The following is a 23,673-nucleotide window of genomic DNA, read 5'->3' as shown; positions in this document are numbered from 1 at the left end:
TGAGACCCTGTCTCAAAAAAAACAAAAAAACAAAAAAAAAAGCCAACCCAGGACATTAAAATATTAGGAGCACCTTTTCTTAAGTGTTTGTTGTTAACTTTTGAGTAGGTAATAAATTTATATGATACAAAAAGTAAAAAAGTATATATACAGTAAAAAAAAAAAAATCTGCCCTTTGCTTCTGTCAGCCATCTAGAATCACCACTGCAGCAGTTTCGAATGTATCTTTCATAGATGGTTCGAGCTTTCGTAAGCAAGTGTGTATATATGTGTGAATTTTTAATCCCTCAGGAATACTGCTAGTTTAAGAGATGTCCTGACATATTAACATTAAAAATGTTTTAGTGACTATGCTCTTTAAAATCATCAGCCATTCTATTAATAAGCTTTTTGTTGCTGTGTCAAAATACCCGAGAAAAACAATTTAAGGAAGAAAGATTTATTTTGATTTGTTATTGGTACTGGGGATCGAACTCAGGACATGGCGCTTACAAGGCAGGCAGTGGCACCACTGAGCTAAATCCCTGGCCTGAGAAAGATTTATTTTGGTTCATGGGTTTGGAGGTTTCTGTCCATGGTAGGCAGGCTCTATTGCCTTAGGCCTGAATGAAGCAGAGTATTATGGTGGCAGTAACATGCAGCAGATGAGACCGCTCATCTCATGTTGACCAGAACGCAAAGAGCGCAAGGACAGACAAAATATACCCTGGAAAGGCAAACCTCCAGTGACCCACCTCTTCCAACTAGGAATCACTTCCTGAAGTTTCCACTGCCTCCCAGCCACCAGCTGGGACCAAACTTCAAAACATGAGCCTTTGGAGGATATTCTGGATCCAGACTATAACAGTAACAGCTCTTGTTGTTTTACATTGTTTGGAAATTAATATTATGCCATGCATAGATCTGTAATATTAAACCCAATCCTGGATTACGTAGAATTGTTTTTCATGGATTAACTCCTTGTAAAAAAAATTAGACTCCAACTCTTTGTGAGTTGGAAAAAGACTCTTGGAATCCAGCAAGAAATCAAGCAGAGAAGTAAAAGATAATACCAGCTGCGCTGACAAAAGAATTCCAAAATGACTCAGAAGACTGCCAGCTGACTGGCATCATTAAAGGTATGGGAAAGTGACAGTCCCTCTACATCTCTTGCTTGCCATTTTAAGCTTTAGCTTGTCATCCTTGATATTTTCCTTAAGGCATTGAGTCCATGACCCTTAACGTAACAGTTGGAATAAGATAAGGTCAGGTGAGCATAATTGTTTATGTAACTAGTTTTTTCATTTTTAATAAAGGTAGGTTGTAGAAGTAACTGTGTAGACTGTGAAGTCACACAGAGCTGGGTTAAAACTATTGCTCTACTACTTGTTGTAATAAGTAAGTAAACTTGAGCTTGTTATTTTGGAACTTCACAATCCTCTTCGATAAAAGTAATAATAATAGTATCTACTTCATAGGCCCATGGCAAGTATTACATGAAATAATAGGGGTAAAGTATTAGATATAGTGCCTGTCATATAATAAGTTCTCAGTAAGTCATAACTATTGTAATATCAACTAATTTTTTTCAGAGTTCATATCAAATCAAAGTTAAATCTTAAGTGTTTTAAGTATATTTAGGTATTCTTATGGGTGACTCTGGCTTAATTGGATTTGGGGACTGTCAAAAGAAAACTAGACAATATGTCAGGAATATACTAAGGAAAAACTAAGCTAATTATGATTTTTAAAAATCATGTTTTAGACCTATGGATATCTTCAGCAAGAAATGGGAGTTTCTCTATAAAGGTGTCATCAAGAAGAAGAAAAATATGCCGGGCGTGGTGGCGCATGCCTGTAATCCCAGCTCTCGGGAGGCTGAGGCAGGAGGATCGCTGTGAGCTCAAGACCAGCCTGGGCTACATTGTGAGTCCAGGTTTCAGCTACATAGTGAGACCCTGTCTTAAAAAAAAAAAAAAAAAAAACGAAAAAGAAGAAAACAAGTAAAACTTTGAATCTTTTTTTCCCCCATGCTGTCACCTTATGGGGCTTTAAAAATATACCACAGATATATGTGGATTTCTGTCATTCAGACTTAAACTGAGCAGACTTCATTGAATTAGCAAGATCTTGAAGCAGAAGTAGTTTACTTTTCTGAATACAAGATACTGTGTCATCTTTAAATTTTTCTGGAGAATGAATGGATTGTGAACTTTCACCAACCTGGGTCTTGTGAAGTGCACTCTTGCCAAAGAACTCTTGGATTCTGTAGGCTGCAGTCATGCTGCATTTTGAGAAAATCTTATGGATCTTTAGTAGAGTATAGCCAGAGTGCCAGGCCAAGATGAGTAGAAAGTGTTTGGAGTTGGATTCTCCCTCCTTTTTCTTTCTCTTACACTTAAAAGTTTTACACAGTGACTTAAGTTTTTATTATAGGGCAATAAAAAAGCATCCTAGTAGTGAGTGATATTGACAGTAAGATTTGTACTTGATTACATTGGCCTCAGATCCTCTATTATTTCAGTTTTTCTACGTTCATCCTTGCCTTTTATGGCTTATGTAAAACATCTACTTTACCATCTTTGTTCTCTGCCCATTAAAATTCTTTCAGTCCAGTTGGGGATTTAGCTCAGAGGTTCTGCTGCCTGTCTCATAAGTGCAAGGTCTTGAGTTGGATCCCCAGTACCAAAAAAAAAAAGAAAAATTCAGTCATTTAGGGTTAGTTGTAGGAAATCAGGTGTTAAGGGACTTGCCTATAAGTGAGGATGATTGCTGAAGACTTCTAACTCTTCATGAGATTGCTATAAATACAGTAGTTGGAATCATACATCTCAGTTCATATAAACTGTTGGAGTTTTCTTTGCTATCAAAATAGCATAAGGAAGTCTGGAGACTGCCTTGGTAATGACTGCTGAGTGAGTACATGCAGAGCTTTCTTGTTTCTGATTCTTACAGATAAGATGAATAAGCCAGGGGTGTTGGCATATGCTTATAATCTCAGCTACTCTGGAGACTGAGGCCAGAGTGTCTCAAGGTCAAGGCAAGACTAGGCAACTTAATGAGACCCAGCTTAATGAATATCAATTCTCTTGAATATTCAATTCTTATTAAAAAGAATATCTGAATATTTAAATTTTATTATAAATATTTTTTATTATAAAGAATTTTTGAATAATAAGAACGTTTTATAATAAGGATATACAGGCAGCTAACAGCCAGGGGTAAAAATGGATCTGTCATAATAAGAAGAAAGAAAAGGATGTCTTCTACTTACCAGGAGATTGTAGTTGGACTTCCTGTGTGAAGTAATGGGCTGAGACTAGATTCCCCATGTGTGAACTAAAGCTAAAATAAACTTAACTTACTTTCTTATGACCTAGGAAAAAAGCAGAAATACCAGTCTAAACAATAGGAACTGGGTCTCCACTACCTACAGGTATGATATCCTGAATAGCAAGGCCCTCAAGGACTCCAGGCAACAGGACTGAAGGAACCATGAAACCATCTCATTGAGCATTGTGTAGTAGAAAATACTTTAGCACTCTGAAGTAATCCACTCTGAAGTAATTCATTCAAAGTAATCCACTGCCATGAGAAGATAGATAATCAGTACTCGTAAGTTGGAGAATTCACACTCAAGGATGCAGAAATAATGGGGCCATCTTACAAGAGATTTTCTTTTATTTTTTTGAGATGGTGTCTCTTTATGTTGCCCAGGCTGGTCTGGAACTTGTGAGCTGAAGTGCCTTACTTTGCCAAGTATCTGGGACTTCAGGCACGTGCTACCATGTCTGCTTGAAAAGAAATACATTTGCAGTTTTCAAAAAGCTAAAAGGACAAAATAATATCCTTGAAAGAAGAACACCAGACTATAATAATTGAAGTTTTAAAAACCAATAATTGGATAAATGACAAACTGGACAAGATGAAGAGAATTCATTAATTGAAAGAGAGAAATGAAACTGATGACTAATGATACTAATCACAAAATACAAGACAAAAATAGTTTTGGAAACCAAAGCAACACAAATTGTGAAAGTCCAATATAGGTTCAACAGGAATTCTAAAAAATGAAATAAAGAGAAAATGCTGAGAATTTCTATACTTGAAAGACATGAGCCCTCTGATTGAGGAAGCTTATGAAATGCCAGATAAATCAGCTCATAGGTGAAGTAAAATTGTAGAATGAAAATTAAGGAGAAAGAAGGCATCTTAAAAACTATGTAGAGGTTCCTTATGGACAGTGGTAATTTGATGAAAGTGGCCTTCTCAGCAACAGCAGATCCTGGAAAACTGCAGTCAGAGTGCTGAAGGAAAGAATTCTATGACCAGCAAAATTCATTGTAGAGTGAAGATGAAATAATTTTCAGATATGTAGGATCTAATTTATCAAAAATACCTTTGGGTAGGAGTGACAGAATACTTCAACTAGTAGTGGCTAACCTATAAAGGCATTTAATAACTGAATAAATTTTGAGATAAGAGATTTCAGAAGGGGTTAATTGACTTAATGATGTGATATTTTGGCAGTTCTTACAGTCTCAAGATGATTTTATTAGTTTTAAGTGTCACCCCTCACTCAACAGCAACCAAAACAAAAAGGGAGGTGGAAATGAGTCTTACGTGCTTCTCTGTTGCCAGAAGAGAAAAATCTTTCTCAGAAATCCTTCAACAGAATTCTAATGAAATACTGTTGGCCAGAACTAGGTCATATACTTGTTACTAGTTCAGTCACTGGCAAAAGGGACAAGGAATACTGTGACTAGCTTGGCCCAGTATAATTTATTCCTTAAGACCAAGCATGTTGCTGTGCTAATAAACCAAGGTTATTTTTAGCAAGAAAGATGGGCAGTGGTTGGGTCTTCCACCATATGGTCAGTAGTTGCCTTTCTGTGACAAAAAATTGATGCCATATTTAAGTATCATTATGCCAGTTTTGCAAAGGAATTATCATTATTATTATTATTATTTTATTTATTTATTTTTTTGGTACCGGGGATCGAACTCAGGTCCTTGTGCTTGCAAGGCAGGTGGTGGAACCACTGAGCTAAATCCCTGGTGCAAATACAGGAATTCTGGTGTGCATGCGTTCTGAGTTTTATGTATTGTGCATGGATTTTTAAAAATTTTGTGTTACTTTGACATTGAAATTATTCTCAAGCATCTTTTGGGAAGGTAGGGTGTTTTGCTAGATGGCAAAACATACTAGATGGCACCATTACTTTGGTGTTTTTTTTTTTCACCAAGACAGTATGCAGAAATAGATGTGTTAGGGAAGCCTCAAAGGCAGTTTACACATTATTTCACTCAGAGCATCCCAGGATTCTAATGAAAAATCTGTGTAAGTTGAGGTATCTCACTTGCACAACTCCCTTGTAGTTTGTCCTATTATTTTACAGTTGAGGAAGTGGAGGCATAACAAAGCTAATAATGTGTTTGTAAGTAATAGTATGTAGTGGTAGTAGAATGTAATCCTAGGTGTTGAGATACTAAATCTAATGTTCTTATAGCCCTCAAGTTGAATGAATGAACTTTCTATTCATTTTAATAATAAATTCTTAAAGAAAAATGGAATAGAAGGTAAAAGTACTTATATTTGCACAATTCTTCTGATACTAGCATTATAGAGACTTAGATTTTGATTGCTTTTCATAATAATTTAAGTATTATTGCAAATAAGAGACAAGGACAGAAAGATCTATGGTAATCAAATTAATTTAAGAAAGCAAACACTTTTATATTGTACTTTGGGTATAGATGTGGAGAGACAAACATTGTATTCAGACAGCCTGAGTTCAACTCCTGAACCAAACACTATTTATCACTTAAGTGACATCGGGAATATCATGTAAGTTCTCTGAATATTTGTATATTTACTATTAAAATAGGCATAACCATCTCTTTCTCATTTTTTTTAAGGTTGAACTGAGGGGTGTATATTTTCTAGCAGACATGCTTAACAGTGCACAGAAGTTATAATTATTTCACAATAATTCATTCATAAGTTTAGGTATGAAGTTTTTAAGGTGTCACTTTTCCCCCAAAATGTATACTTTATCTTAGTTTTGCAAGTCTAGCTAAGTATATGTACATACGTAACATACTTAGGGATGTAAGTACTTACGGATATAAATTAGAGTTTTTGTGTTGTACCACTTCTTATCTCTTAGCCTGCTTTGATTTTCTAAATGTTTTCCTTCCTCCAATTGTAGGTCCTATGGCAGTGTATACAAAGCTATTCATAAGGAGACTGGTCAGATTGTTGCTATTAAACAAGTTCCCGTGGAATCAGATCTTCAAGAAATAATCAAAGAAATTTCAATAATGCAGCAATGTGACAGGTAAAAAGACACTTGGGGTTCTTTTGGAGAGGACATGGGTTTGGATTTGTTGTGCTTGCTTAGAGTTTGACACCTAGACATTCATTTACTTATTTTGCAGAAAGCAGAGGTCAGTGGAATTTCAGAAAAAAAATGAAAAGTTGTATGTTTTTATAGCTAAACTTTGATAATTTCTATTTCTGCATTTTTTTTCCTTCTTCACTAAGTCCTTTTAGAAACTAGGAAGAAGAAGCAGAGGTATTGCTGGCTTTTTTTTTTTCTTTCTCTTTTTGATAATGATCTCTCTTCTTCATGAGAAACGTTTCTGTAGAGACAGCTTAGACAACATAGTTCAAATGCTTTTTAGCTCTAGAAATTTTAGAATATTAGATTGGTCTGTAAAAAGAAAATGCTTAATTTATATATTACTGTTCCTTCATATTTAAAAAGTTATTCGAGCTGAGAATAGTTAAGTATTTTATTTTTGAGGAACTAAGATTTCTCAAATGTAGTAAGCAGGAAGTTGGGTTACCAGGCAGCCACAGGAAAGCACGTGGTTTGCTCTCATATTCTGTGATAACATGGGTTGGTCACTATGATGGAGCAGGCTTACCCACACTATTTAGATTTGAGAGAAACATACAGTTAAAGATGATGCCAGCTCTGGAGAGTTGGAAGGAGGGATGAAAAAGTTTTGCACTTGAGGCGGCATACATTTTCCAAAACTTTTTTGGTCAGATCAGCTTAGTGCTTTCCTGTAAAGCTTCAACAAAGAGCAGGTGGAACTGCCTGCTAAGAAATTTACCTATGAACTTTAAGTCTTACAGACTTCAAACAGACAGTTTTTTTTTGGGGGGGGGGTACCAGGAATCAAACTCAGGTCCTAGTGCTTGTGAGGCAGGTGTGGGCACCACTGAGCTAAATCCCCAGCCCAAAGAGCCAGTTCTGTTCTCGCTCCCTCAGTTTCTTTTTGTGGTCACCGTCTGCTAGATTCAGCCCCTATTCTTCTTTCTTTTCTTTTCTTTCTTGTCTTTTTTTTTTTTTTTTATTCCAGGGATTAAACTCAGGACCTTGCGCTTGCACGGCAGGCGGCAGAACCACTGAGCGAAATCCCTGGCCCAGCCCCCATTCTTCTTGATTGGATTGTCCAGATTAAGTTAGTTCTCTCTGAAATTTCTTGTTTTGTATTTTCAATATTGAGACCTAAAATTCCAGATTTATCCTGTGTATTTTTTCTCCTTATTTTTTAGATTTATAGCGTGATTTATTATCACAAAGTGCATATGACTTTTTAGAAAAATGCAAATGGAAAGAAAGAAGTAAAATCACTTTTCCCTTTTGAGAAATCATTGTTTAATATTCCTTGATGCTCATATTCTTCCATGTCTCTTTTTGGAGTTTTACTGTGCCTACTATTTTGTAGCCAGTCCTTTTTTCTTTTTTTGATAAACAGGGTATCTTCTCATGTTATATACTCTATAAACATTTTTCATGTATTCATGATGTTCATTATGTGATGATAATTATTTCTTAAATTCTCTAATGTTGGGTGGACATTTAAATAGCATCTAAATGTTCACTATTATTTCCAGTTCTGCTTATGTTGCTGTTTTTGAATATCTGATTCTTTTTTAATTGTAGACTTAGAAATGTTGGTTAAAGTACTCATTTTTTTACACTTCTGTTATTTAATAATCTTTGGAAAAGCTAGCCTATTTTACATTCTGAGAAGACTGCTCATTTTTTCTTATTTGGGAATAATTGATCTTTTGAGATGAGAAATTGGTTTTCAAATATTGAACAGAATGAATTAATAGAAATGATTGAAGGCCATTCCACTAATCTGTATTACATCTCTCTCCAGCCCACATGTAGTCAAGTATTATGGCAGTTATTTTAAGAACACAGACCTGTGGATTGTTATGGAGTACTGTGGGGCCGGTTCTGTATCTGATATCATTCGATTACGAAATAAAACAGTAAGTTTACTTTCTAGAATAACTCTGCTTGGCTAGTGGTCTTATGCCGTTTTCTTTTCTTTGGCTTTTTATTCATATGTTTCTCTACTGTTGTATCCAGGAAGATGACAGTCAAATTTCTCCTTTTCCATGCTCTGTCTCCCACTTTACTTTTATCTCCTAAATGTGACAATTCTGACACTTAACTCAGTCTGGTGATTTTTATCATGGTTTATTTCTTACTGGGAGAAAATGGTTGTCAGATCTTGGTTATGGAATTTATTTATTTATTTACTTACTTACTTATAGACGAGAGTCTCAATAAGTAATTCAGGCTGGTTTTGAAGTCACTGTGTAGCCCAGGCTGGCCTTGAACTCACAGCAAACCTCCTGCCTCAGCCTCCCAAGTGCTGGGACTACAGGTGTGCACTGCCACTCCTGGTGGAATAAATTTTAAATGTTTAATTTTGGATTTGAATTTCTCTTCTCACCAGTATGTTCAGATTAATCTTCTCTACTTCTACATCCTGTTAATCAGAGAGTAACCTCAATGTGAAAGATTATTTCCTATTACTGTGATTGCTGGAATAAGACCTAAGAGTCATGGGTTCTGGCTTCATTTCAATTGCTTAAACTCTTTTTATTAACTCAATAAATGTTATTGGAACACTGCTTTAGGCCTTAGGGGTCCAGTAGCAAATAAAATAGACAATAACATTGCTCTTACGGTAGCGCACTTAAAAATTTTTTTCTTATGTTTTAGCTTTTATATATATATCTATATATCTCTCTATATATTTAGCATGGGTTCTGGCTTCATTTCAATTGCTTAAACTCTTTTTATTAACTCAATAAATGTTATTGGAACACTGCTTTAGGCCTTAGGGGTCCAGTAGCAAATAAAATAGACAATAACATTGCTCTTACGGTAGCGCACTTAAAAATTTTTTTCTTATGTTTTAGCTTTTATATATATATCTATATATCTCTCTATATATTTAGCTTTATATAACTATTCCCCTCCCCTCCCTTCAGCCCCTCTTCTCCTTATTTACACAAGCTTTGTTTCCATTTTTTTCTTCTATCCTTTTTTTTCCTTGTCCCTTACTTCCCTCGTCCCCCTTGTTCCCCTTCCCATTTGAACATTTTCTTCCTATTTCCCCATATCTATTATACATTTTAGTCCTTCTTTACTCTTTTGGTTTCTCACACCAGAGAAGCAATGTGTATTTAAACGTGTGTCTATTTTATTTCACTTAGGAGTATAGTCTCAAGGTATATTCATTTAGCTAGAAATGTCTCAAGCAGTAGCACACGTTCTAGCAGAGCAACGAAAAGAAAATTAATGGTAAATAGAAAAGAAATACCAGTTAGTGATAAACACTATGATTAAAATAGTGATAATAATAGTACTTCCACCTCATTTAGTAGTTTTATAAAGATTATATAAGATTACAAAAATAGTGCCTCATACAGATTAAACACTTAGAAAAGGTTACCTATTTTTAATATTATTAGCATAGTTCCTGGCTCATATTGGGTACTTAACTAAATTTTTTTGATTGATTGATTATGTGATAAATAATAAACTATTATTAGCTATAGTTTGTATTAAACTATTAAGTGTTCTGTAACTTCATCGTCTTGTTACTGTTGTTGTTGTGAGTTGGGTGAGTAGGTGGGTGCCAAGTAGAGTAGAGATAGAATGATTTAATGTGTTCTTATGATGCTTGCTAGATACTCAGAGATGTTGCAGGCAGCTGTATGAATCTGATATTTGGGAAGACACCAGGTTTGGAAATACTACTTGGGAGTGGTTAACACATAAATGGTATTATAAGCAGTCAGATGCTGCTCAGGTGTTGAATAAGATCTTAGGTTTATAGTTTAAATCTAACTTTTCTTTTTCAAATGTGTGATGTAAACATAGGATTTGAACTTCTCACTCTTTTTTCAGTTAACAGAAGATGAGATAGCTACAATATTACAGTCAACTCTCAAAGGTCTGGAATACCTTCATTTTATGAGAAAAATACACCGAGATATCAAGGCAGGAAACATTTTGCTAAATACAGAAGGGCATGCAAAGCTTGCAGATTTTGGAGTAGCAGGTCAACTTACAGTAAGTAAAAATGGTATTTGTTTGTTTGTTCTTTTGTTTTTTGAGACAGGGTCTCGTTATATATTTGAGACTTAACTGGAACTCACTGTGTAGCCCAGGCTGGTCTTGAACTCACAGTGATCCTCCTGCCTCAGCCTCCCGAGTGCTGGGATCACAGGCCTGCGCCACCACACCCGGCTTAAAAATGGTATTTATATTGATACTTTCAGCTTTGTCCTGAAGGATCAATTTCTTTTACTCATCTTTAAAATATAATAATTGGCTTAATTTTGTTAGTAGAAAATTATAGAATCTACCATTAGGTTACAAGAAAGCTAATAGATTATTTCAGTTCCTTTCCTATGGTTCAGGTCATTATTTAACTTTGTTTTAAATTTTTATAAAAATGAAAATGAAAGAAGAGATGATTATTTAAGTTCTGTTGAGCTACAAAAGCATAAATGAAAGAAAAAATTAAATCCATGCTACTTTCCTCAAAAAAGGCATAGTATAATCTCATTGAGCTTCCAAGTAATAATTTAATAGTTACTGTACTGGACACGCTCACTTGGTTTCATTTGTTGATTCTCCTCCTATCTCACTAATGCATGGCAGGGAAAAAAAGAGAAAAAAAAATTCAAAATAGGAAGTCAAGAATTTATTTGGTTTTGTAAAATACTCAAGAATCCAGGAAAGTATATAGAAAAAACCAGAAATAGTTGTAGACAGGTGTACATTAAAATTTACAACCATGTTATACATCAATGAGTAGAAATGATATACACACATGTGTGTATGTAACTATGTATGTATATATATATTTATATGTATATCTATATATAACTATACATAACTATGTATTAGAAGGATTTTAGAATTGGTTATGTATAGTTTTATTTTTTACTTTAAAATCTGTTTGGGACATGTTAGGGAGTCTTATATTACAACAGACAGAAATTTGTTTTGATGTTCTAAAAAACTTAGAAGCTTATCCAGGTGGTTTGTGGACTCTTCACATATTGTTGGTAATCATTAAACCGTATCAAACAATATTAGTTTTCTGATGCTATATAAAAGTATAATATTAAATTAAGAATGTCTGTTACATAATGTGTGTATGTACATGTGCCACAGTGTTTCTGGGCTATTTTTCTGTTGCTCTACTATTATACATACTAATATAACTTTATAATAAAAATGTATGTGGTATTAGTATCTACTCATTTAAGTCTCAAAAATTTGTAGCTATCCAAGTATGTATCTATTTCTAATTGAAATAATCTAGTGAAACCTAAGTTGACTACCGTCATATGAAAACGCCCTTGCAAATTTGAAGTTTCAGAACTAAGGAAATGACTAAGCGGTAAGCTATTTCCTATGTTAAGTTTTTACATAGGATGGATGGAGAGAGATCAGTTCAGAAATGTTACCTATCATTTACTCTTTTTTTTTTTAACCTGTCATTTACTCTTAACTGGCATAACCTAATTAAGCCATAGGCATTTCAGAAGGACCAAACATGAATGATGAAGATGGAAAGTCCTTTTTTATCTTTAGTTCTGTTTAAAAAAGTAGGACTGTGCCATTCTGGAAAAATGTGCAAGTAATTATTTGCTGTAATGTGTACTGTGTCCACATGTTCTTTCAGCCACAGATTAAAACTTTTTTACATATCATTTTTTATATGTATTTTTTTTTTTGAGACAGGGTCTCACTATGTCCATGCTGGCTTGCCTTCCCTATGTGACCCAGGCTGGCTTTGAACTTTCGATTCTCCTGCCTCAGTCTCCCGAGTGCTGGCATCACATACTTGTACCACCAAGACCCAGCTATATCTATAAACTTGAATATGTTTTCCTGATTGCTCATGTAATACATGTGTCATCATAGTGTTATAGAAGTATAGAAAATAAAAGTCTGTAGTGATTCTGCCTTCTAGATATATAACTACTGTTCATGGCTTGCTGTATATTACTCAAGGTTTTCTATTTGTTATGCTCTAACTTTTTTTCTTATTATTGATTATTGTTTTATTAGGTTATTTGTATTTTCTGTTTACAAAAATAAGGCTATATTACATATAGTTTTGCAACCCAATTTTTTTTCCTCATTGAGTTTATTGGTACATTTTAGCTATACAGTACAGTTATATTCATCGTTGGGATCTTGTACCTTTACATAACAGGTCTTTTCTCATTTTTTCCCCTTACCCCTGCCCTTCCTTTATCCCTTCCTCCCTTCCCTATTTACAAATACTTTATGTTCATTTTTTATTTTCTCATATTTTTTTCTTTTCCCTTACTTCCTTTCCCCTACCTTTCCCACTTCCTCTACACCTTTAGCCCTTTTCTTCCTATTTCACATTGTCAATTATACCATTAGGGTACAACCCAATTTTTTTGCTTTATAACATATCACATGTTTTTTTCACAGTGGAAAAAAAAAGTATGTGTCTTTTTTTCTGTGTGTGTGCGTGTGTGTGTGTGTGTGTGTGTGTGTGTATGTGTTATGTTGTTTTTTGGTGCTAAGGATTGAACTGAAAGCCTAGCACATGCCAGATAATTGCTCCACTGCTGAGCTACACTTCCAGGGGTTCTCAGTCCCCCTTTTTTTTTCTCCTTTTTAACATGATGTTTCAGTATGAGACTACAGTAATGTAACAAATGACCCATGATAGTGGATCATTTGAATTGTTTCCTTGTCTCTTCCCTCAATTATAAACATTGCTACAATCCATGTGCGTATGTCTTAGGGCATTTCCACATAAGACAAATTTCTACAAGTAGATTTTGATCAAAGGATATGTACATTTAAAGATTTAGTGAATGTTGCATTGTGCCTGCTGAATAGAGTACCAAAATTTATACTCCATTGACACTGTATTTCAGGGCCTGGTTTTGTATGCTGTTATCATTCATTTATTCATTTATTTTGCGTTTTGTTTCTTTGTTTGTTTGTTTGTTTTTGAGACAGAGTCTTGCTATATAGTTCAGATTGGCCTTGAACTCACTGGGTAGCTCAGTCTGGCCTTGAATTTGCATTGATCCTCTGCCTCAGTCTCCTGAGTGCTGGGATTACATATACATATATACATATACAGATATACATATATATGTGTGTGTGTGTGCATCACCACACCCAGCTTATATGCTATTATTAGTGCCAGTTATTTAAAATTTTATCTTATCTTGTATTTAACAATTGATTAAGAATCTTTTTGTTTCATGGTCATTTGAAATTCTCTTGTGAATTCTTGGTCATGGTTTTTATACAGATTTTTAAGTTCAAGATATTTTTACTGTTGGAAAAAAATCTCTTTTTGTTGGTAGTTAAAATGCTTAGTCTCTCCTCTTTCTATTTTAGGATACCATGGCCAAGAGGAATACGGTAATAGGAACACCATTTTGGATGGCTCCAGAAGTGATTCAGGAAATTGGGTATAATTGTGTGGCAGACATCTGGTCTCTAGGAATAACTGCCATAGAAATGGCTGAAGGAAAGCCCCCATATGCTGATATCCATCCAATGAGGGTAAGGAAATAGATGGAGAATCGCTGGGGTTAGTTATTGATCAGCTTTACAAAGTTAGTTCAGTGGTGTAGTTGGTAAAGTTCCAAACACTAAATTAACTGTCTATAATTGTTAAGTGTCACCGTATGGTATAGTTCCACTGACTGCTTATAATCACTAATAGAGTGCAATCTGCCTGTCTCCATTCTAGTAAGTTGTATGGTAATAGCCCTCTGGCAGGATATAGGGTACAGAAATCTTTAGTTTAAGTTGTACAATTAAATATGCTTTTATACTTTAGACATAGGGACTGGGGATTTAGCTCAGTGGTAGCACACCTGCCTGGCAAGTGCAAGGTCCTGAGTTCAATCCCTGGTACAAAACAAACAAACTTTAGGCACCTAAATTTTAACATGAGCTAACTTGAGCTGAGTAGGGGTTGTCTCCTTTAAGAGCTTTCCACGTAGTTCCTATGCTTCCTTATTGTATTACTAAGTACCAGATATCATTTATTAGTGTTTCTGTAATACCTTATTTGAATTCATGTCAATAACATCTAGTTTGATTCATTTGTTATCTTTTTCCCTTCTGGCCTCCATAGGTACTAGAATTTGTAAATACTGGATTGTAGACCCCAGACTTTTGTAGACTCTTTTCTCTCGAGCCTCCATCTACTTTTCATTGTTAAGGTCACATAGGCTTCATCTCCTCTGAAACTCCTACAGTGTTGACACCCTAGTTCTCAGACTTTTGCCATCTGTAGAACTCCTTGTAACAGCACTATTAAAAGACCGCAACTTTGCCTTCCTCAGGAGCTCCACAGCTCTTTGCATAACTCTCCAAACCAGCATTTCCTCTTGTCTGTAATTAATTCATTCTCCCATTGCAAGACTTGAACCTCTTTTTTAAGTATTCCTGTGCCCAAAGATAAGCTTCCCTCTTATACAGAAGTTGAGAAGAGTGAAGGGTTTACTGGTTATATTTTTAGATTTAAAGGATATAATTTAAGGTGCTTATTGCAAAGTGTTTTAATCTTTCAAAAACTGCAATTCCTTTAAGCATCTTTTTGAAGTGCTTTTTGATACAGTGGAATGATTTTTAATTGTCTTTTTTTCCCAAAAATTTTTGACTTGTCTTGGCTTGGCGTTTACCTTTTGATTTTGAGATTTCTGGTTGATGACCTCCTTCTAGAGTGGTGGTGACCTTGAAGGAGGCAGGAAATTAGACCGCAGTGAGGTTATCTTCAGTATATGGGTACTTGTAGGTGTTGCCTTTCCACTTTGAAAGGCCATGTAATATATTTAGTATTAAAAAAATGAAAATGAAAAGCTTCATTGATACTGCAAGGTTTAGGGGAAAGCACTACATACAAGAGAGGGAAAGAGAAGGAGAGAAATATATCAAGTCCTCTAGTTGTCATATTTAAGATGTTGAGACTTGGGGTGAAACCTGGATAAGAAAAAAAATCATTTTACCAAGCTTCAAATGTAAATTATATTTTTGTATTATATTTTGGCTGTATTTTTTATTGCTGCATCACTTTTTTTATTTTACCAAAAAAATTTTTTTAACTAGGCAATCTTCATGATTCCAACAAACCCTCCTCCCACATTCCGAAAGCCAGAGCTGTGGTCAGATAACTTCATGGATTTTGTGAAACAGTGTCTTGTGAAGAGCCCTGAGCAGAGAGCCACAGCCACTCAGCTCCTGCAGGTATGAGTCACCCTACCCTACTGCCCTCCATTTCGCTCAGCTGTTGACTAGAGGATGCTTTCAGCAACTTAAATGACAACAGTCTTACTAAATTCTTTTCCTGCCTAGATGGGGTAATAAGAGTTTATGGAAAAATATCTCCTATACTGTACCACATATCTTTTTAATCTCTGCAGAACACTTAGAAGGCCTTGGAGACCTTATCCTCTGACACATGGTGGAGAATAGAAAGTAGATTACAGGGCCGGGGATTTGGCTCGTTTTCCACCCCCTTCCTTGCAAGCGCAAGGGCCTGAGTTCAATCCCTGGTACCAAAAAAAAGGGGAAAGTGCATTGCAAAGAAGAAACACAGGACCATATCAGAGTATTTTTAAAAACAACAGGCAACTCCCAAACAGAAGAATTTACATGTGCAGTTTTTACAGCAGAGATTTTTTTTATCATCGTGCTATAAACACAAAATAAGATAGTACTATTAAAAAAAATAATGGCAGTAATTTTTATTAAGGAAATTGAGCAGTGTTCCTCTGCTTCAGGTGTCTTTGCTGATTGAATAATACTTGAGTCTACGTTTGTTAGGTATTTATGTTCAGTTTTAGTGACCGTGTTTTCATACTAAAATCCTTTTTGCCTAAATATGTAGTTGGAAATGCTATAATACATAGTATAGAAGGGTAAGTGGGATGAATAAATTATGCAGTGATGTCAGAACAATGTCTTTAAGCTCCCCTCTGCAAAATCACCTCCTCAAGTCACTAGACATTTTTCGTATCTCTTAAAAATAATCAGTGTTGTTACAAGTGTAACATGTACTGTAAGACATTTGAAAGGTGTGCAGAATACACCACAGTTGTTTGCCGTGCGTGCAGGACCATTTCATGCTTCACAAGATTGCTAGCATCCCTGCTTCCCACCCCGTGCTATGTGTGCTCTCCAAACACTGTAGCAACAGGCTCCCAACATATTTACAAAACTTAGCCTAGGAGGTGATAGCACCTTGTTGAAAATCTGTAGATTTGACAGAAGAAATGGCATAGGCATTCCAGCCAGGCTGAAAAAGTGGGCAAAATCTGAATATGTACTTCTCTGCTCAGAGTTATAAAGTGAATATAGTTTATTTATTGATTAAGGCAGATATCAGCTACTTACTGTATGCCAGGAACTGTTTGGCTCTGTCACCATGTAAGCTATCTCCAGTGTTTCCACTTCTTATTTAAGCACCCGTTTGTCAAGAGTGCCAAAGGAGTATCAATACTGCGGGACTTAATTAATGAAGCCATGGATGTGAAACTGAAACGTCAGGAAGCCCAGCAGCGGGAAGTGGACCAGGATGATGAAGAAAACTCAGTGAGTGGCAAGCTTTTCTGGGATCCTCAGGCATTAATGCTTGCTATTTCATGATTGTCAATACAGGTGAGGTGATACTGGATCCGCTTGCAGCTGAAAATTCTTCCTGCGTGACCTGGACCTAGACTTGCTGGATTATTTCTGAGTCTGCACTTGTTCTTCCCCTGGTGCTTTCTAAAACTCTTTTAAATTTTACTCTGTTCCCTACATATTTTCTGATTAGTTTTACTTTTTATTTGAGAAAGAAAGAATGCTCAGATCTGAGACTTAGTTTTTCCAAGTCCATTTGGAAAATCTAGGATCTATACTTAACATGTAGCTTTTACATATACAGTCTTCTTCTCACACTTGAGAATCCAAGGGTGCTCATGTCCGCTTCTAAGATCTGTCTTGCAAAAACTAATGAGAATAGGTGAGGAAGAGGATCCTTTAGGTTTGATATGCTGCTCTCTCATGGGTAAACGTATGGTCTTCCTTGGTTAAATAAGAATACTTGCAGTTCTGCAGTATGAGTTTAGAGCCAGAAGAAGTGTCAAATCCAGAAATATTTGAACCAAGATAAGTATTAGTAATTAAGATAGCCATAATTCAGGAACAGTAATTCATAATTCAGAGATTCAAAGGCATATGATCAAATTAGCCCTGATTTGAGACTGTCCTTTTACAGGAAGAAGATGAAATGGATTCTGGCACAATGGTTCGAGCAGTGGGTGAGGAGATGGGCACTGTCCGAGTAGCCAGCACCATGAGCGATGGAGCCAATACTATGATTGAGCATGATGATACGTTGCCATCGCAGCTGGGCACCATGGTGATCAATGCAGAAGATGAGGAGGGGGAAGGGACCATGAAAAGTAAGGCTCTGATGAAATATACTAACTTGTCAAAGTGCATGCATTTTATAGAGTGTGGGCTCTCATGACCCATGCATGCTCAGTCTTGAGTCCTCCTTGGTTTTTTTTTTGTTTGTTTTTTTGAGATAGGGTCTCACTATGTAGTTGAGACTGACCTGGAACTCACTATGTAGCCCAGGCTGGTCTCGAACTCACAGTGATCCTCCTGCCTCAGCCTCCCGAGTGCTGGGATTACAGGCATGCGCCACCACGCCCGGCTTTGAGTCCTCCTTTTGCCACAGCTAAAGGAGCTTACATTAGAGAGTCATGGTCAGGAGGCTTGAGGAGAGGGAAAGCTGTCATGTGGACTCAGAGATAAGAAAGCATCAGCAATGAGAAGTTTTGTTTTTGCACCCACCTACTCATTCTGTCATTGAATGTTGTCATTCAAACACATACATTATTTTGATGCATGATCTCAAAGCATAATGAAATTCTGACCTATTTACCATGCATATCTTTAATCCGTTTTCATGATGGTCTGTGTGTCTAACCCAGGTTTATCTGTGGTCAGTCATTTAAAGATGTCTGTACAAGATTATAATTTCTGTCAAGTCCCATCCCTGCCCCTCCTTTCCTCCCTCCTTCCCTCCCTTGCTACCTTTATTCCTTTTTTCTTTTTCTCACATTGTTGCCCAAGCTGGCCTTGAGTTCCTAGGTTCAAGTGATCCTCTGGCCTCAGCCTCCTGAATATCTAGGACTACAGAAGTGCACCACCGTGCCTAATTCTCTGCTTCTTTTTATATCTGACTAGTCCTTTTTTCTGTGATGAAGGCCTAACACCTTGTTTTGAGCTTCCCTCTTAGCATGCCATACTGTACTCTTCAGCTATTGTCCTTCCTCTTACTCAGAGCAGTATAGACCAACTCAAAGTACCAAATGATAGTAACTGACTTGTGTAGGTAAAATTTTGCCTAAACTTTACATAGATTTAAAGAACTAAGTCTCTGTGATCTGTTCATCTCCTTTATTTTTCTTCCCTTTTTAAAATTTAGAGACCCATCCTTTAAACTAGGGATTTGCAGACTGTAGCTCATGGGCCAAATGTGACGTACCACCTGCTTTTGCTAATAAAATTATATTAAAACACAACTATGTGGTGCACACCTGTAATCCCAGCACTTGGGAGGCTGAGCAGGAGGCTTGGTATGAGTTCAAGACCAGCTTGGACTACATAGTGAGTTCCAGGTCAGTCTCATTACCATTCGTTTAAGTGTTGCCTACAGCTGCAGAGTTGAGTAGTTGTGATAGAGATGATACGGTCTTAAATATTTGCTGTCTGGCCCTTTACAGACAGTTTGCCAGGCTTCCTCTCTAGACTTTCTGCTTTGTGATTGACTAATTCATTCAATAAATTTTTCTTCATGCTCGCTATCTCCCAAATATTTTGGAAGGTGCTGAGGATAGCAGGGAATGAAGTGGTGTTTTTTCCCTGGAGAAACTCATTGTGCAGTTTAGGGGAAAGATCATTAATTACAATTCACTGGATGAAATGAGTTCTAATGGAGGGTAAGCTGAGGGCCTTGTCAAAGCAGAGTGGAAGAGTAATTTAGACTGGGGCTCTGAAAAGTTCTGGAGGGAAAAGGCAGCAGCAGGGTGAGTGGAGCTGTTCCAGCTGAGAGAACAGTGTGCATAGGATCCTAGGTAAGCAGTGGGTGGTGTTCGGGGGAAAAGGCTTGTTTATTGTGGCTGGGATGGACAGTTGCAGAGCAGGGTTCTCAGGTGTCCCCTCTTCACTTTTCAGGTTAGAATCTGAATGTGAATAATCAGCTCCTTGTTTTCAAAGGGAAACATTTTTGGATTTCAGGCTCTGTCTCTGGCTTTTGGTTAATATTGTATTCATGATGAAAGAATGGTAATAATGATGGTAGATTCATAAATTGGTGTAATTTTTCTCGAATGCAGTATGTATGAAGAATTTTTAAAATTCAAATCTTTTACCCAGTAAATTTCTCTTTTAAGAATCTGGTACAAATAATAATTGAAGATTAAAGACAAGTATATTCAAGAATTTTCCCAAACATAGTACTTATAATTGTAAAAAACAAAACAATGCAAAAAGAAACCTGGATTACTTTAAATGCTCAGGTGCAGGTGATTGTTCATGTTATGGTACTTTCACAATTATGGTACATACATTCCATAGGATGGAATACTGTGCCATTGAAAAACATCTAAAATCCTGTTTTTAGGAACACTTACTGAATTGGACAATTTTTTTTTTTTTTTTTTTTTTTTTTTTTCCACAGGGATCCCAGGTTTCGAATTCAATTCCTTGCTCTTGAGAGGCAGGTGGTGGAACCACTGAGCTAAATCCCTGGAGATTTATTTGGCCCTGGAGAAATATGTGTATGAGTGGGAAAAAAGAGGAATCAAAATTATAGCATGACTGTAGTTTTGTAAATGTAAAACAGATAGTATGTTCATAGAAAAGAAAAATGAAAGAGGGAGATAAATCAAATTACGTGTTAAAAGTGATTAACACTTAACTGATGCAGTTTTGAGAATCTGAGAGAAGGTGTACTCTCAACCAAAATCTGAAGGACAAATGGAGGATAGCTAATGGTGCTTGTCTCAGATAGTCATCTTTCTCACTTTTTTTCTGAAACACATGCAAGGGCAGAATTGCCTACAGAATGTCTACCTGAATACTTACTTTGTTTGATGATAAGGAAAACTCACAGTTTAGAAGTTACATTAGGTCCCAGGTCTACTACTACTATATGAAATAAATAATGTAATTCACACAAAAATGAAATGGATATTTAAAAAAAATTATAGTGTTAAAAACTACAAATAGCCAGGCATGGTGGTGCATTCCTGTAATCCCAGCACTCAGGAGGCTGAGGCAGGAGGATTGCTAAGAGTTCAAGGCCAGTCTGGGTCGCAGTGAATTCAAGGCCAGTTTGAGCTATGTAGCGAGACCCTGTCTCAAAACAAAACAACTACCATCAAAAAAAGCCCCTACAAATAATATACCAAAAATATGTGTGTGTTGTATGTAGAATTAACATACTAGTATTTTTTAAAGACACATTTCACACATTTGATCTTAACCAAAAGGCCAAGAAGTGATTCCCCCCCACCAGCCCCCAGGGATCAAACTTGGAACTTTGTGCTTGGTGAGGCAGGCGCAGTGCTACTGTGCTAAATCCCCAGCCCCACATTTCACACGTTCTAAGAAAAAAGCACCCATGACTTTACTCATGAAGTTAAAGTTCCACAGCATCTCTTATTAGTCTTAATCAAGAATTTGGTGTGTAATTTGCTATGCTTTGTTTCTGTATCTTTGGTGCATATGTTTATATCCATGAATAGCTAATGCCTGAAGATTGATACCTGCTGCTCTTTGGTCCTTTTTACTTTGCAGTCCTGGGGATTGAACCTTGGGAATTCTGCTGAGCTACACCCCCCAGCCCTTTCTTAAAAATTGAGTCAGGGTCCCACAAAGTCACTGAGTTTTCCAGGCTAAGCTTGAACTTGACATCGTCCTGCCTGAGCCTTCCAGAATGCTGGGGTTACAGGCAGCCTGTGTGTGTGTGTGTGTGTGTGTGTGTGTGTGTGTGTGTGTGTGTGCGCGCGCGCGCGTGAGTTGTCTCTGTCTTTCTCGGTTCTCTGTAATTAAATGATTCAACTCAGGGTCCGAATTAAATCCCCCACTATTTGTTTGTTTGATTTTTGAGAGAAGAGCTTGCTAAGTGGCTCACATGACCTTAAATAGAACTTGTGATCCTTTTGCCTCGGGCTCCTAGAGTGTTTGGGATCACAGGCGCATACCACCATTCTCTGCTCAGCTTGCTGTTTTTGAACAGGGGACTTTTGGGTGAACTGGATCCTTGCTGATAGGTGATGGAAGAATCTATGTAGCGCAGTGTATTATATATTTGTTTTTCTGGATATTAAGTTGTTTCTAGCTTTTTGCTGTTAAAGGATGTCTCCTTTAGACATTAATTTCTTTAGGGTAAGTCAATATCTAGTCTCATGATATGAACTCTGGCATATATACTACTCTTCTAACTGAAATAATGTACACTCTGATTAGCAGGGGATGAGAATTTGGTTTTTTAAGAATTGATATTACCAGGCCTTTTGCCATTCTAAGGAATGTCAGATGTTTTTCATGAAATTGACATAAAAATTAATGGAGAACACAGTGTTTGTGTTCTTACTTCCAGTTTAAGAAATTAAAGCATTGCAGAAGTATTTACTGTGTGCCCCCTCTCTCACTTGTATTCCTCTCATGACCACCACAGGTAATCATTTTATAGCTCCTTCTTCATTTGAATTTATTGTCTTTCTAGTTTCTTGAATTTAGCACTTAATGCTTTCAATTTTAAACTAGAGTATTGCTTTAAAACAGTATTCCAGTGCTGCTGTACAGTGTTGATGTGTATAACTTATTTGTCAGTTATATTTCAAGTTAATTCATTTATTGTGATACTATATTTGGACTTAGTTGAAACTGAATTGTGAAGACATTCATTTACTGCTTATGATTACAAAATGAATAATAGAAGAGCCAGAATTTGAATCCAGATGTGCTTGATTTTAGAGCTCACACTCTCTACCGCTGTATCATATAGCTCCCATTTAGCAAGTTTTTTGGGGCCAGAACTAAGGCTTAGGTTACAGGTCGTGTTGGTACGTCCCCACCTGTAGTAATATAACTCTCTTGGCTGTTTCCATAACTAGTTCCTCTGCATATGTTCCCGTGGTTTCCAGAAGCAGATGGCTTTCAAAGGGTGTGCCTCTGATGGGTAACGATATTGTTACATCTGAGGGATTGTGCGTGTGTGTGTGTGTGTGTGTGTGTGTGTGTGTGTGTGTGTTTATACTAAGGAGTAAGACTGCAGTTGGAAGGAAGGGATTAAGTTGTGTGATATTTGCTTGCTTTATGAGCAGTCTTGGGAATGCTTGTAAGAATCGTAATTGGCACACCATTACCCACTGCTTTGAAAATCCCTACATGGATAAAATGTCAGATTGGAGATTTTGGAAGGATTCTATTTGTTGAAATACAAGTTTATTTTGTCTTCCTCTGCTGTTGTTGCTTCTTTATTTTCCCCCTTGTGATGCTGGGGATTGAACCCAAGGTCTCCTTTGTAGCTAGGAAAGTAATCTACCATGTTTTTATTTTTTTATACAGGTTCTAGAAGAACTATATTTGTCCCCAAGAATTTAAGAGCTTAGTACTGTGATATGAGAAGTAAAGTTAACAGGAGAGGTTTTGTTATTGTTAAGTTTATTGTACTTTCTGTGGGCCAGCAGAGGGAGCTAGGTAATAGGTTATGAGTTAAAATTGTGTCCCTGTCCAAGTTCACAAATCTCCTTTCTGTGATAGGCTTTATGATGGTAAGTCAAGACTATTATTTATTTACTTTTAAATATATTTTAAATAATCATAGCAACACCAGGACAGTGTTTTTATTTTATTTAGTTAAGAGGATTGGATACTTCATACCTGACAAAGTTCAAATGACACTGAAGCCAGCCAAAACATCTCGAAATAGAAACTTTTCCTCTTCCTAGATTTCTTAGTTGACCTAAACTAGAATTGGCATTAGGCACATAGTTTTGAAACTCAGCAGTTTAAGTGGTTAATTCAGTAAATTTAAAAAATAAAACTAATAATTCTTCTGTAGAACTGATTTAGGAAAAAGTTTTTTATGTATAAAAATAAATGTTAATAAGACTATAGTTTTGTTGCCTGGTCCCTTCAATTTTATCTTTAATTTATTTTTTTGGTAGTGCTGGATATTGAATCTAGGGCCTCACACATGCTAGGTAGGTACTCTACCACAGAGCTGTACCCACAGTTCTAGTTTTAATCTTGCTTATTTCTATCTTGACTG

The 23,673-nt window shown here is 36.3% G+C and overlaps 1 protein-coding gene across 3 annotated transcripts in view; it reads left to right on the top strand.

Annotated features, from left to right (window-relative positions):
* Positions 1 to 23,673, top strand: part of Stk4 (serine/threonine kinase 4) — an 89,115-nt gene that overhangs the window by 5,948 nt on the left and 59,494 nt on the right. For 2 of the 3 annotated variants that reach the window (XM_010631482.2, XM_010631483.1), the window contains exons 3-9: positions 6,192 to 6,320; positions 8,164 to 8,278; positions 10,215 to 10,379; positions 13,722 to 13,889; positions 15,444 to 15,581; positions 16,800 to 16,928; positions 17,596 to 17,782. In XM_010631482.2, coding sequence (XP_010629784.1) covers positions 6,192 to 6,320; positions 8,164 to 8,278; positions 10,215 to 10,379; positions 13,722 to 13,889; positions 15,444 to 15,581; positions 16,800 to 16,928; positions 17,596 to 17,782 — 1,031 coding nt within the window. Of the gene's footprint in view, positions 1 to 524; positions 1,119 to 6,191; positions 6,321 to 8,163; positions 8,279 to 10,214; positions 10,380 to 13,721; positions 13,890 to 15,443; positions 15,582 to 16,799; positions 16,929 to 17,595; positions 17,783 to 23,673 lie in introns of those variants that run through there. The other variant, XM_033767159.1, reaches the window with a different exon arrangement.

The sequence above is a fragment of the Fukomys damarensis genome, unplaced genomic scaffold (genome assembly GCF_012274545.1).
Source record: "Fukomys damarensis isolate Sample0158 unplaced genomic scaffold, DMR_v1.0_HiC HiC_scaffold_22, whole genome shotgun sequence".
NCBI lineage: Eukaryota > Metazoa > Chordata > Mammalia > Rodentia > Bathyergidae > Fukomys > Fukomys damarensis.
Note: the sequence above shows the minus strand (reverse complement) of the source record. Positions and strands in the feature narration are given on the sequence as shown.